This window comes from Brassica napus, chromosome C2 (assembly GCF_020379485.1).
Source record: "Brassica napus cultivar Da-Ae chromosome C2, Da-Ae, whole genome shotgun sequence".
NCBI lineage: Eukaryota > Viridiplantae > Streptophyta > Magnoliopsida > Brassicales > Brassicaceae > Brassica > Brassica napus.
In genome coordinates this window covers 46,679,561-46,694,633 of record NC_063445.1, presented here as the reverse complement: position 1 = coordinate 46,694,633, position 15,073 = coordinate 46,679,561, and the positions used below count along the sequence as shown (strand labels likewise).

The window sequence follows — 15,073 nt, the reverse complement described above, 5'->3', positions numbered from 1 at the left end:
TTTAAAATGAACTGTAATATAACTTTTCAACAACGATGATACGTTTAAGAGACCAACATTTGTATTCGTCATTTTACAATCAATAAAGATTGTAGTGTTGCAAAATGTTGAAACCATTTAATAAATAAACATTAGTATAAAAAACTTGCGCGCTGATTATCATCTAGTCTATATTATTAAAACTGAATTACTTTTTGGTACTGTTTGGAAACATGGATAGTAGTATAAATGAGAATTGTTTGGAAACAAGGATATCAGTATAAAAAAATATAGTGTCTTTTTAGTAATTTCATTAATATAATTACATTAATTATCTTTTCATATTTTACTCAGTTTAACATTTCATTAATTATATTACCTTAACAATACATCATATCATTAACTATATTACCATAATAATAATAGTGCAGCTTTTTATTTATTGGTTAATCAATATTAACTTTGTGCCAATTAAAAAATCAAAAATGTAAAATAACTGAGTTTTGTATACGGTTAAACATTTGGTTTAGTTTGTTTTACTAAATTTTTATATTTATTTACTTTCAATCGGTGGAAATTATGTAGCCAAAAACATAATTCAAAGACATGTTTTTGTGAATAAAATAATAACTTAAACCAAAATACTAAAAATGTATTACATTTATTTTCACTTAATTTTTTGCTCCATATAATTATTTTACTAAATAAAAAGTCTTTTTATTAGTTTATAAAATCAGTTAGACATGAACATTGGCTATCCATTTAGGTATGAATTGTTTTTTTCGGATTTGTTTTTGAAATTAGGCTCCGCTTGAATATTATAAATTTATATGTGAGTTTTGAGTTGGGTCTTTCTGGGTCTTGATGAGTTCAGTTCTGATGTATAGAAACCTAAAAAAATATCTAAATAACAAATGTATCTGAAACATGTTCGGATACATGTACCAAAAATAATCATATTACCCGATTTAGTCCATGTTTTTTAATACAATTATGTATATTACAATCCATCTAAAATATATAATACTAATTATGAAAAATAAATATCAATGTATAAAAATGTATGAACCAATACCCGCGCGGGTGCGCGGATTGATCTCTAGTTATTTTTTAAATATGTGGTTTCTAATATGTTATTTGACCGTGACAATCCCAGAAATACACTTCTTCAAGTCGAAATGATTTTTAATATTGGAAGAACTATATATATTATTTCATGCAGATTAAATAATTCACTCTTGATTTTTATTTCTAAAATATTTTTAATTAAATATCATGACAAGATTTCAATCACCTCCTTTTGAGTTTATTCGAAAAATGATAGATTTGATCATTCGTCTAATACTTTTTCTCCCTAATACTCTATTTAGCTATTATAATTGTAAGAACGAGAGATTTGAACTATTTATTATAAGTTTCTGGTTAATCATTTAATAAATCAAACCGTTCTTTGTTTATACATAGTTTAAATATACTAGAATGGTTAAATATAATATTTTTTTATCGGTATACTGTTAAGTAATTAAACCTCAATAGGTTAATAAAATAAGTAATTTGTTTTGTTGTTCTAGAATTAGATGATTTTTACTAGGCCTGGGCGTTTTTAACTCAACCCGAAGTACCGACCTTAACCCGAACCGGAAAAATCGAATCCGAATCCAAACTGTTTTACAAAAATATCCGAATGGGACTTATGAGCTTACTACTTTGGACATTGGTTATAACCCGAACCGAACCAAAATCCGAATTAGGATCCGAAGATATCCGAAATTAGTTAAATATGTTAATGTTTTTTATATATATTAAGGTGATTTAGATATTTTAGAGTATTCAAAATATTTTTGTAGTTTGTTTTATTTGTTTTTTTTAATACATTTTAGTTAATTTAGATAGTTTAACTAATTTTTAATTAGATTTGTAAATAATTTATATATTGTAAGCTTTTTTGTCAATTTTTGAGGTTTTTAAAAATATATTTTTGTACGATTTTAAGCATTGGTTAAATCCGATCCGAACAGAACCCGGAAGGAACCGAACCGAACCCGATCCGATAATTAGTAAAAACCGAATGGTACTTATGAGCATAACACCGAAAATCCAAAAATCCGAATCACCCGGACCGAAACCGAACGGACCACCGAACGCCCATGCCTAATTTTTACATCAAACTGGTGAATATATACTAGACAAACATTTATATTTTGAGTCTACACTTATATTCTATAACAATTTGATATATTAGATTTAAACGCTAAAATGTGAATAGAATTTGCCGGTGATTTTCTTCAAAAGTTTGATTCTTAGGTATATATCTGGAGTGGAACTAATTTTTACAAATGTCCATCTTCTTAAATTGACACTTATGTAATTCACCGAATTCACAGAAGAAGCTGAAAAAAGAAACAAAACTCGTATCAGTGAAACAGAAACGAGAACGAAAGCACAATTTTATAGAGGTGAAAAATGAAATCACATACTGGGAGTCAATAGTAAACAAATCGAGAGCAGAAAACTTAACCTCTTCGTCATTTTATATCAAATGTTGTCTATCTAGTTTTGGTGATTTGTGTCAGCCGCAAAACTTAATTTTTTTGTGCATATGAAGTATTATAATTAAAATGAGCTGTAATACGTTAATTCTTCAACGGCAATGATACGTTTAAGAGACCAACATTTGTTTGTCATTTTAAAATCGATAAAGATTGTAGTGTTGGAAAATGTTAAAATCATTTAATGAACAAAAATAAATATAAAAAACTCACTCCGTGTTATCATCTAGTCCATCATTATTTCAAACGTTATAAATCTCAAATTGATGCACATAAACAATTTCCTCAGTTTTTTACCCAAACAAAAACAATTCGTTTAGTTATATCACCCGCTACAACAGCGCCTTCTTAAACATACGAGGCTTTAAAACCTGGAAAACGAAAGATTTTTTTGTGTTTTTGTCGGGACATTTTGAGATTATAAGTTTACGTGGATCTTATGTGGTGAACGACGAAGGTGTGGACCCAAAAGTCGAGGACGCTGTTCGAGTATCTCTCTTTCTGGCCTCAAGGCCATGTTATTGGTGGTGAATTGGTATGCTTGTCGAAGTCAGACTCGTTCAGGTTCACCTAGAAGCTGAAAAGTGATGCCATTAAGTCCCACCAACAAACCGGTTGAATAGGCAACAACCAAATTGTCAAGTTATATTTGTATCATATATATAGTTAAGGTACGAAAGAGTTCACATGCAAGTTGAAATGGTACAATGATAATGTGGTTGTTGCCTATTCAACCCAAATTCGAATTGCATCAGTGTCAATTTTATAACTGTTTAATATCGGAATCTTGTAGTTCAATTTGCATGTCAACTCTTATACCTTAACTATATATGATATAAATATTAAATGGTCATGCAGCACCGAACTGGAATCGATCATATCCGTATTGGACCTATTGGTACCTATATATAGGCATAAAATTCATCTACCTGAGAGATGCGGACCCGGGATCCTACTGGGAATGAATCCGAATACATGTATGCTCAACCGTATACTCACACTCACACTCACACTCACACTCACAATTATTTTGTCATTAGTTACTCCTCCTTTAAGTATCCCGTTTCTCAATGTCAGCGTATTGTCGAATACAGTACATGGATGCCTCAATAATTGTAGTCTGACCATTTATTCCCCAAATATCAAATGTCTTCAAAACATCTGTATAACTTATGTCATCTGGAAAAATGCTTAACGACTTTATGTCAACTTAAATAAATAAAACTCAGTTTACAGAAAAAAAAAAAAAAAACTCTATGAATGTATATGATTTTATGTCCTTGTTATGTTCCGTACATCCTCTTCTGTCAAATTAGGAAGTCTTAAGACAGCTGCTCTTTTATAAATCGTCATTGTCAAGTGAGGTCAACTTGGTTTATGTAACTTGCTTTTGTGATTAGATTGTATGGCGTAAGAAAGGGCAGATAGGCTTCCATTCATTGATTATTTGATTAAGAAAGCTTGCCACTTGCGAAAATAACTATGAATTGACTTTTTGTACAAAATAGTTAATCTCCTAAATAATAAGAAAATAACAGGGTAACAACGAGCATTATTATTCTATAACTTTTATGTGGCTCGAAAAATATTGTTTATTTTAAATATGCACATTTTCGCCTTTTAGTCAACTTTATTTTAAATAGGAAATAATTAAAGCACAAGAATTCTATTTCTGTTACTAAAGTCAAAAGAAAAAATTAGCCGCTTTCGTTGAAAATATAAAAGATGTGGGGTCCGCTGCACTATTTGCACAGTAAATTTCCTACGAACGTTTGCGTTCGTTTGTAAACACACTGAAAACTCTTCTCTTCCCTTTAATAAGAAACACTCTCTCTCTATATCAGTGTTATCTTCTCCTACGGGTATAAATTTTTACTCTTATTTAAATTTCTCAATACTATAAAATCATAAGTTATTTTATAACACGTTATCAGCACGATCACTCTGCGATTCGGTAAAATTTATTTGTATCATTTATACCCTGTTATAATGGTCGGTATACCGCCTCTACTATTATTTATATTATGTTATAATGGCCGGAATACCGCCTATATTATTTACTAGTAATTTAATTTATTTATTGGTCGGCCGAGCCGCCTTATATTCTGTTTATTATTTATTGGTCGGCCGAGCCGCCTTATATTCTGTTTATTATTAATTGGTCGGCCGAGCCGCCGTATAATTTATTTATTACTCTGCATTGATCGGCTGAGCCGTCGCATGATTTGTTGTCATAACATAAATATTTCATTGCCATAATTTTTATTTTTATGAAATTTTATAGATTTGATTGACTGTTTAATACGATATTTTCAGACTGATTTTTAGTGCACTCGATTTCCCAACGGTCACAAAGAAAATTTTTCAAAAATTTTGCCATTTCTCCAACGGTCATGAACAGTGATTTTCATCTATAAATACAACTCATTTTCACTCCATTTCATCATCCAAAACATTTCATCTTCTCTCAAAAATTTCAAATCGCTCTCCTCCGATTTTTCATTTCAAGAAAGATGATTCGCGCACTTTTGTTTCTATGTGCCATTTTTATTTTTGTTTCTATTTATGGTTTACTAGGCGGTGCCCGCGCTACGCGCGGGATTTGATGGCGAGACGGACCGTTTTTAATAATTTTGTTTTTGGAAAATCTTTTAAGAATCTTTTGGAAAATCTTTTAAGAATTTTTGTATATGGTTGGTGATAGATCTGCATGGTTCGGAAGGTGTTGTATGTGTTTTGCAGTCATCATAAGTAGTCGACTTGACCTGGAAAGTGTATATTTTCCCTTCCATGCTTTTGGTTTATGTTCAAAACACATGCTGATCTCTCTTCAGACAAATTTGATTTGATACTAACGTATTATTTAATAATTTATTTGTTCCAAATTTATTTAAATTAGGATAATATTTAATTTTATTTAGTAGGTTTAGTAATTATTTATTTTCCCTAATTTCTTTATGGGCTCGGGTAGGAGGCGGTCAAATTCATATTATTACGCATAAGCATAATACAAAACACCTGTAAAATAAATCGAAAGACCGATCTGTGTTGTCTACTGTTTTTTGTTGCGAATGTAGTCAACAAATTCTTTCATCTTCTTAAAGTAATAACAATCCTCGCATGCGCTATCCATCGCATGAGTGTTGCAATCTGCTAAGGGTTCCATTGTGTCTGTATTTGCTACATATTTTGCCTTCACACTGACCCTGATTGCTTTAAGGGATTGCTTAAGCATTGTCAAGCATTGGGTAGTTCTGTCCTGATTAGTTTTCCAGGATAACATATCGAGGTAATATTGTCCCTCAGCAAAGTTGCCCCTGCACAACATTAAAATACCATAAATATAGGTACCATTATCATAGTTTCCATCTGCGGATTGACGAAGATGGTCAAGTCCTTTGATAGATTTACGGCACTGAAAGTATTGAAGCAACCCCTCTATGTAGTGAGCCCTTGGATTGCCAGCAACTAAACATTCATTCTTCAAATCACTGAAGTTGTATAGCATACGGAGTGGTTCTGCTACAAAGTAACTGAGGGTTTGATTCTTGAAAAAGATGGTTGGGGGTATGTTATAGGAGTTTTCTTCAGAACTACCAATGCTCTCGTCCGAGTCATAATTGTGTTCTGAAATGTCAGATACCATTTGTAGTGTTTTTTTTTCCACCTGATAATTTTAGGAATAACAGGTTTTATATGTATGTTTCCACGGGTTGGATGTTTATATAGAGTGTTTGTAGATGGGGTTTTAATGAAGCAGTTTCGTGTAATTGTTTTACATCGGAGACTTTGGTTTAGAAGAATGGTTCAGTTACAATGAGATATCAGGTAACAAAAATTTAATGTGTTTGACGCAACTATTTTTGCAATGTTGAATTTTTGGTCAAAGGCTAATTAATTATGCTTGTATTGTTTTACTTGGTACAATGACATTTTTTGGTAGTTAAAAGTGTTTTGTTGCGTTAAACGAATATATATTGTAGTTGGCTTATAGTGTCTGTATCTAATCTCTAACGGAGTTGTGGTTTTCAAAATATTATGTATATGTTAATAATTTTTTAAGATAGTTTTCTTAGTTTTTGTTACAAAATAATTTTTAATGACAAAAATGACCAAAAAATATGTATTAAAGGGTAAAAGTATATTTTAACTATATGATCACTAAAATTTGAGCATGTAATAAGAGATGGTAAGCTATATGATCACCAAAATTTGTTTTCTATTGTATAAGGTCATAATCTATAAGTAAAAGGAAAAAAAGAAACGGAATATTGCCAAGGCATAATAGATTTAGTTCGACCTATAAGGTAACAGATAGTAGAAATTATGAAATATGTTAATACGAAATGCATACTTGTGTATATAGGAAACACTCGAATGGCAAAAAAGATAAACAGCAAAGTATAAAAACGAAATGCATACTTGGTTTAAAAAGAAAAAACAACTTCATTATTATTTAGAATGTAGTATGCGTTTCCACGCATGCAACTTGGCCGATTCTACACATCGTTGTTGTCGTCTCCATTGTCATCAGCAGCACCCTATCGAATGGAAAAGTTATATGCAGGTAAAAAAACAGACGCTAGGGCAAATATAAGGATCTCACATCATCAACGAACGCAGGTTGTGGCTCAGGGTCACCCTCACCGAGAATGCGTGAAATGGTGAAGCTGTGATTATTTGCCGTGAAATTGTATGGCCCCACCTTAACCTGAAACGTGTATGTATTTCCCTCCATGTCTAGAACAAACTGAGGGGCATCAGATTCTTCGGGGTTGACATCATTACCAGGCTGCATGTACAATGATACGATTGCTTGAGTATATATTCAGCTGACAAATAAATCACAGAATTGAAGAACGTACCAAGAGGTTGACAGCTTCATGGGCCCTCATGTTATGGAGTTTCGCCATAACTCCATCAAACGCAACAAACAAACCCTCACCAGTCTCGTCTGCAATTGATATCTCCACACGGTACCTAGCGCGTAGAATAAATGTATCAAATAACACATCAAGTTTAACGTACATGTTTAACTTGATCAGAGTCAGTACATACCGAAGGATACCAACTGCATCGGTGTTGTTGCAAGATAGACACGTGAGCGATGAGACAGACCGGTGGAGTTTCCTGAAGCATTTTGCACAGGAGACATAGCACCACCCCTTGTCTAACTTGATTCCAGTAACTTTCCCCGTACAAATGAAATCAATGTTCTGCATGGTTGTAAAGTTAGGATACGACCATGATAATTTACATTCCATATAGAGTATCACAACTATGATAGCCAACCTGAGACGAAGCATTGAGGACAAAATCGTTCAGCTCAGCTATGCTCAGTGTCTCCACCTTAGCAAAACTCCTTACCAGCCGTCCTACTGGCGCAAGCCCAGTGTCTTGTTCAAGCAAACCGCTTACGAAGATAACAATGTGATTAGGCACATCCATGAACAAATAGAGAATTTTATAGTCACGGTATGTTTAAAAGTAATGTCTCGGAAAATGCTACCTGGAAAACAAACTTTCCCCGGCAACTGTTTCCACGTCGAAATGGATGTGTGTGCCGGCTGTGCCATTAAAAAACAGACGCCCTGCATTATGAGTAGAATATGTATGAACTCGACATCATTACAGAGGCAGCCATTTTAGTGTTAAACTGGTTGCTTACCTCCCACCATTCTCGGATTCACACTGGTTGCAACGCAAATTCGTGGATCTACCGCCATCTGAGCGAGCTGGTTATGGATCTTCACAGCTTGAGCGTCAAAGAGTGTTAAAGTCACAGATGTGTCACTGCATTGTGGGAAGGCATAACAGTGAGAATATTGTAGTTACAATTTCCAAAAATGATTGTTAAGACATCATAATTCATAAAAACTTACTTGTCCATCTTGATGGTTGCACTAACACGGTTCTTGTCCAGAGGAGGTTCAGTGATCGTACTCTTGACAGCAGTTATCTTACCAATAAGATCTGTGAAAAGACTATCAGAAACTTAAATATGTTGTCGGAGGAGATGATAAGAGGATCATTACCTGGAAGTTGGTTGTTGGAGTTAGCAAGACGAAGCATCTCACTGTAGTTACGGAACCGGAATGATTCAAGAGGTATCGGAACAGCCGGGTCAGTGATCTTCTCGAAAGTGGTGGAGTCAGTAAACCGGATTAGTAGAGAAGAGTCCGAGAGGCGGTAATCCTGGTTACACCTTGTTACTTCAAAACCGGTCAGGGAGTAAACCGTACCCGCTTCAAGATTAGTCTGGTGCGTTGCGAGACGGTTAACGTTCACAGAAGCCGGCATCATGGTCGCCTGAAAATGAAACAAACACAAATACAATTAACAAAAACAGATGGAATAAAAGAAAGTGCCACAGAATTGATTAAATATATAATTATCTATCAATCTATCAATTCTTACGTGAGGATATATAACAAATATCATACAACTATCTAACAAATCTTATTGAAATAAATCCAACAAATCTAACAAATCTGATGTAAATCAATCTAACAAATTTGATGTAAATATGTAAATAAATCTAACAAATATGTATGAAGATGTAAATATGTAAATAAATCTTATTGGATATTTTTTATATTATATATTTTAATCAGGAAGATAAAAAAAATGATCGTCGGGTAGATATATAATATTTGAATATTTGTTTTCAGTCGGGAAATCGTTAAACTAACGGCGGATGTAAAACATAACCTGAGAGTCAAGCAAGAGCATCTCGACGCTCATTCGTTCTCCACCACGGCGTAGGGTTCTAGCATCCCAAGAGCGGAGCAAGCGGACTTCGACGGTGGAGGATGAGTGACCGGCCTGGAGATCGGAGAGGAAAACTAAATCGTCAGCCATAGTACTGTATTTTTTTGATTAGTTTAAAACGAAAGAGATGTAGTTTATGAGAAGAACCAAGCATACCTTCTTATAGTCGACTCTAACGCCTTGCACATCGCATTGAATCGAGATCGTGGATGATAGATTAATTAGGGAGGGGGTGATTAAAGATGATTGTTTGGTCGGTTTATGAGTTCGAGCGATGAAGGAGACCGAGGGTCAGATGCGCAAGGTGAATCGACTTTCGAGCTAGAGACGCGAGGAAATCCCAGCGTAACCTGATCCAAAACGTTGCGTATCGTGACATTATGTTTTTAAATCCGTGTCATTATGGGCTGCATGTTGATAAGGCCCAATGACGTTTTTTTACGCGAAATTTGGAAGTGGAGTAACGCCATGTTCTAATAGGCTGCACTGTATGTTATTAGATTTATATTTAGTATTTCTAGATTATTATCATCTAATATTTTTTTTTTTTTGGGGTAGACTTATTTAGTGTTCGACTGTATCGTGTACTCAGAAGTATATGTAAGCTGTTCTAAGATCAGTGCCTTTCTAGAGTTTGATAAGTGTTGCTAAGAGTTCAGATGCAGTTTGAGTCATTTTAGTAATGTATACAATTTTGTAAGTACGGGGGGTTTTGATGAACCTGTAAATTTTTATTTAATTTCATGTTCGGTCTGATTTGTTATTTTGGTTCATTTGATTGTAAAACTTAATGTTAAGGAATTAGTGAAATAGAAGTATCACGAAACTAATATACATACAAAGACAATAACATGTCCGGTTAAGTTTGCCAACTAAACCGGATTGATAAAATCGACTTTTTAGAATGCTATTGTAATGACTGAAAATAAAAGTGGAAAATCTTAAAGGTAAATAACAAACATGATGCATTGCGTGCTTCAGATCATAAACTTCTATTTTTTTTTATCAAACACTATTTACCAATTTATTCCGCCTGGTTAATAGGTGTAGAGTATTCATGAGGATGGTAAAGAATATTTTATTCGAGCGCATCCAGTCGAGAATACATTGGTGATAGAATACATTGTTGCATGCCATGACTTGTTAACGTTTTTCTTCTGGGTTCCATATGTTGTTGAGTAATATGTTTTTAATATGTTGTTTGCAAACTGTGAATAATAGAGTAGGAACCAAAGAGGATAATATTAAATGGAGTTGTAATAATGAAATTGTAAGGACTGGGTAAATGAGTGGAAAAATTCAAAAAGTTTGATAACAGATAGGATGAATTGCGTGTGTTAGAAGAAACACTATGTTCACAGTCACGCCAATGTCTTTTACAGAATATGAAGTTATAATACTTGACGCTTGATCCAATCACTGGAATGAAAGTGTTCTCACCATTTGATCCATGAGGGTTGCACACTGAAAATAACAGAGAAAATGAGAAGGATATATGATTGATTAGAACAGAACTGCATAAGGTGGAATAAAACTGCAGTAGAAGTACATGATTTTTGGATGTTCAAGTCCACAGTGCCTTCTTTCCCTGCAAGCATTTTGATTTGGTTATTAGTCGAAACAATCCGTATGAGACTGACATATTAAGAAAATCACTTGAATGTAAACCTTTCTGTCACAGAGGCCCTGGAAGATCTCTTTGTACACAATATTTCTTACTCCGTCCGTACCGTCCGAATCAGAAGAATCGTCTAATATCTTAAGCCCCTCTGGTGATGTCACTCTAGATAAAGCTACGTACAACTGGCCATGGGTGAAGACCGATCTAGGGAGGTACAAAGCAGCTTGTTTGAGACTTTGTCCCTGACTTTTATTGATTGTCATTGCGTAGCATAAGCGCAGAGGATACTGACGGCGGCAAAACGTGAATGGATGCACGGTGTCAAGAGGAGAAAGCTGTATTCGAGGGATCAACACTGTTTTGCCTACTTGTGTGCCAGTCATGATCTCAACTTCTACTATCCTGTCACCTACACGACTGACTATCATCCGTGTCCCATTGCATAACCCATACGCTTGGTTAAGATTACGCAGCATCATCACCGGGGACCCCACCTTCAGGCATAGTCTGTGGTTAGGCAGTCCAGAGAACTCAAGAGAATTAAGATACTCTTGAGTATAGTGGCTACTCCAATCATCTTCTGGTGTGGCCTCCAGCTCAACGGAATCGGAGCTCAAATACTCTTTAGCTTGTGAGGGAACTTGGGACAGCATGTATGCATTTAGCTCATGAACAGTACTATTTGTAGGTGTCAGCACCGCTCTCTCTGTCAAGTACTTCTTGTTCCGATAATTATGAAGGAAGTCAGGATATGCCGCAGCTGCTAGTGCTTCGTGTGGTTTATCTGTTGAAGGGATCATGAATCTTTGGTCCACAACAATTTGTTCACCCTCTTCATTGCTGCTCGTATGAGAGAGGATGGTATCAGCTGTTCCATCACCAACCTCAAGGATCCATTTAGCAAATTCCCTTTCTTCTTTTTCCAATCGCATGTTCATGGAAAGAGTATAAACTTCTGCCTTTTTCCATAGATAAGATTTGCTGATTGATGCAAGGACTGTGTCTGGACGTCTTCCTTGAGGCACGACTGGTAATATTTGCCTGAAATCACCTCCCAAGAGAACGGTCTTACCACCAAATGGTTTGTCGGAAGCCGTTGGATCTGAAGGACTCAACAAATCCCGGAGTGAACGGTCAAGTGTCTCAAATGCTTGGCGATGGGCCATCGGAGCTTCGTCCCAGATTATTAAATCCGACTTTGCTATCAATGAAGCCAACATAGAACACTTGGGAATATTACACATTGACACATCGCTCAGTGTAAGCGGCAGTTTGAACCGAGAATGGGCTGTTCTTCCTCCTGGGAGCAATAGCGCAGCAACACCAGATGATGCGACTGGGATAACAACTTTATTGGTTGATCTAAGCTTTGCGATGATGGTCCTGTATAGGTATGTTTTACCTGTACCTCCTGCCCCATTAACAAAAAACAACTGCCCAGATTGCTTATCAACAGATTGAAGCACTGCATGATATACCATTTTCTGATCTTGATTCATTGATGCAAACAACTCTGTATGTGTCTCATTCTCCTGCTGAATGTCATAACTCAACTCCTGCATCAGCACTGTGTTTGAAATCTCAGTCAAAATAGCATCATCAGGCAATGGAATGTCAGGGTAGTCCGCAAGTGACTGATCATTCTCCTTCAAGAGTTGCTCGAGCTCGATGAGAGTATATTGCTTCAGCTGGTCGTCGTTGAGCTCAAGACCTGGGAATCTGAATTCTTTGCGTTTCGTGTAGAGGATGTCTTCTGCCAGGAACTTCCAGGTATGTTCCCAAAGCTTCAGTGGATTTACAACTCGACAAAACAATAAGATAATCATAAACAACCGTCTGAGCTGGCGACCAGTAGCCCAATATGATGGCTCCTCTATAGCATCATGCCACTCTCTGTCGTCGTCAAGCAAACCGCGTGCGTAACATGCTTCTCTATACTTTTTAAACACCACACCACCAACTGTTCTTAAGTCCTCGTAACACCTTGGGCCTCTAACAACATTTACCAAAATCCGCAAGAAATAGTTATCACCGGCCGCTGGACTGACGTAAACCACCCTGCCTATTGCTCCACCCGTTTTCCTGGGGGTCCATAGTTTCCCTGATGTGTGATAAACGAACCTAGTAGGGAGCTCAACGTACGTCAGGTCTCGTGCTTCTTCATACGTTTCACATGCTACAAACCATGCAGTTAACATCGTTTTCTCGATGTCTTCTTTTGAAATAACTTCTTCTAAGTTAGAAGACTCGTCGTAGACAGTATAGTGCTGACCTGGTAGATGTACAGGCAGCTTAATAACATTAGGTTGATTGTGATGTATCTGAAAGGCAAATAATCTCCATGAGGCCTCACATGCAGAGATGTATCGACATTCCATATATCTATCTATCTCATTGACCACATCCACCCCTTCTTTCTTTTTCTCCTTCCCATCGCCTCTTTTTTCCACCTCCTTTAAAAGAACAGTAGCTCGATCAACACCTTTTGTAATGTATTTAAAAAGATATTTGATTGCACTGGTTCTGCAGCACCATTCAACATTGATATGGGCCTGATATTTTTTAAGGAGACTGAGGTTGTGAGGGACAACGTACTGATTCCCTATCTCAATATTGCTCTTCAAGACTAAATGCTTGGGATTTGATCGCCTTCTGTATCTGACAAACCCAGACTTGTCAATGTGTGAATGATCTGATAACGGCTTAGGGTAAGCCTTGGTGCACTCTCCCTTGTCCATGCAAGGTGATGTTGGTCGACGTTTTCCGCATGGCCCATGAATCATATGGCGGTCGACCAATGCAAAACCTTCAGGATCTACATCTCTGTCTGGCAATTCAGCTGATATATACTGATCAATCATTGAGGTGGTTGCTTCTTTCTTAATGCCTTCTAACCATAATAAAATATGGGCATGAGGCAGTCCTCGTTTCTGGAATTCAATGGTGTATACAACTAAATTTTCCAAAAAAAAAACAATCAAGTTAATAACACAATTTGAGTATGTAACATATATAAATTAATATGCTAATATAACGATAAAGAGTGTTTACCTGCAGAAGTTTTGGGAAAGAAAACTCCTTTCTTGAAATCAGAAACCATCTCCTCCAGTTTGAGTTTGAACAGTCTACATTCAAGGTCGGGTCGGCTATTAGCAGATTCACCACCGTATGCGTCCAGATGATGCTTTAACTCCACCCAGTTTGGATTTGCTGTGACTGTGATGAACAGATGAGGATTGCCATACCACCGACATATAGCCATTGCGTCTTGATACTTCTCAGCCATGTACCTAGGACCACCAGTGAATGAAGAAGGTAGAATGATCTTCCTGCCAAGCTGTGTTGCATCTGAATCTCCGCTCTCCACAGCATCACACAAGTTGCTATACAAATCTGCTCGGAGTTTCTTTTGGTTCAACAGAATAAACCTTAATCTCTCTTGCTCGGTTGCAGTGTATGCATCTACAATATACTGGTGCAGCAATCTCCCGCCTTTTATGATTGTCATTCCCTCAGTTGGCCGAGTCTGAAACTGATAAGCGTAAAACTCACGCATTGTCATATATTCTCTTCTTATTTTAGACATCTGAGGACCTTCATATGGCAGTCTCTGGTTATATCCAGTCTCCCCGTACGGAAACAACAATGGATATTGGAGACTCATCATCAGGGGGTGTTGATCATTTATTCGCTGCAAAGCAGATGATTTAAGCTCCACAACAATATCTCTACCAACAGACGTCGCAGATAGGTCCCCAACAATCAATCCACCAATCTCGCTCGCACTTGGTAGATCATACTGACGTCCAAGGTTAGTTTGACTGACCAGAGTGATACTGTACTCAATGGTACCAGTCTCTTTAAATCTATCACGGGCGTGACGAAACGTCTTTGCAAGGTGGTTATGTTTGTCCATCATCTCAATTAACTGAACAATAATACTGTCAGGGATAGCCAAAGAGGAGGAACCTTGAGTGAACGCTCTTTTTCTGTTTTCTAGCTCATTATCGGTGTCAAAAATATATAACTGTAAATATTCTGGCAGAGCACCATCGTCAGGTAGTAGAGACCCGATCCTGTGTATAACCTGTCCATTGACCCGGTATGTAAATGGTCCAGAAGTACCAGTTACACTGTGATCCACATTAGCACC

The 15,073-nt window shown here is 36.3% G+C and overlaps 3 protein-coding genes across 4 annotated transcripts; all 3 read right to left on the bottom strand.

Moving 5' to 3' along the window:
• Window positions 1–5,116: 5,116 nt before the first annotated feature.
• Window positions 5,117–9,129, bottom strand: LOC125581970. 2 transcript variants are annotated; one of them, XM_048748291.1, is made up of 5 exons: window positions 8,564–9,129; window positions 7,587–8,501; window positions 7,394–7,508; window positions 7,135–7,320; window positions 5,117–7,069 (listed from the first exon to the last, which is right to left on the bottom strand). In XM_048748291.1, exons 2-5 carry the CDS (start codon window positions 7,832–7,834, stop codon window positions 7,028–7,030), a joined length of 591 nt encoding a protein of 196 aa, XP_048604248.1. In that variant the 5' UTR covers window positions 7,835–8,501; window positions 8,564–9,129; the 3' UTR covers window positions 5,117–7,027. The 2 variants fall into 2 exon arrangements, with proteins under 2 accessions (XP_048604248.1, XP_048604247.1); XM_048748290.1 differs by having other exon boundaries at window positions 7,394–8,501.
• LOC125582447 lies at window positions 8,180–9,389 on the bottom strand. Its single transcript, XM_048749163.1, has 4 exons — window positions 9,240–9,389; window positions 8,564–8,837; window positions 8,411–8,501; window positions 8,180–8,321 (listed from the first exon to the last, which is right to left on the bottom strand). The coding sequence occupies exons 1-4, from the start codon at window positions 9,387–9,389 to the stop codon at window positions 8,180–8,182; spliced, it is 657 nt and encodes a 218-aa protein (XP_048605120.1).
• A 1,145-nt stretch (window positions 9,390–10,534) lies between these two features.
• On the bottom strand, window positions 10,535–13,788 carry LOC125581969. Its single transcript, XM_048748289.1, has one exon. It carries the CDS (start codon window positions 13,779–13,781, stop codon window positions 10,911–10,913), a length of 2,871 nt encoding a protein of 956 aa, XP_048604246.1. The 5' UTR covers window positions 13,782–13,788; the 3' UTR covers window positions 10,535–10,910.
• Window positions 13,789–15,073: the final 1,285 nt, after the last annotated feature.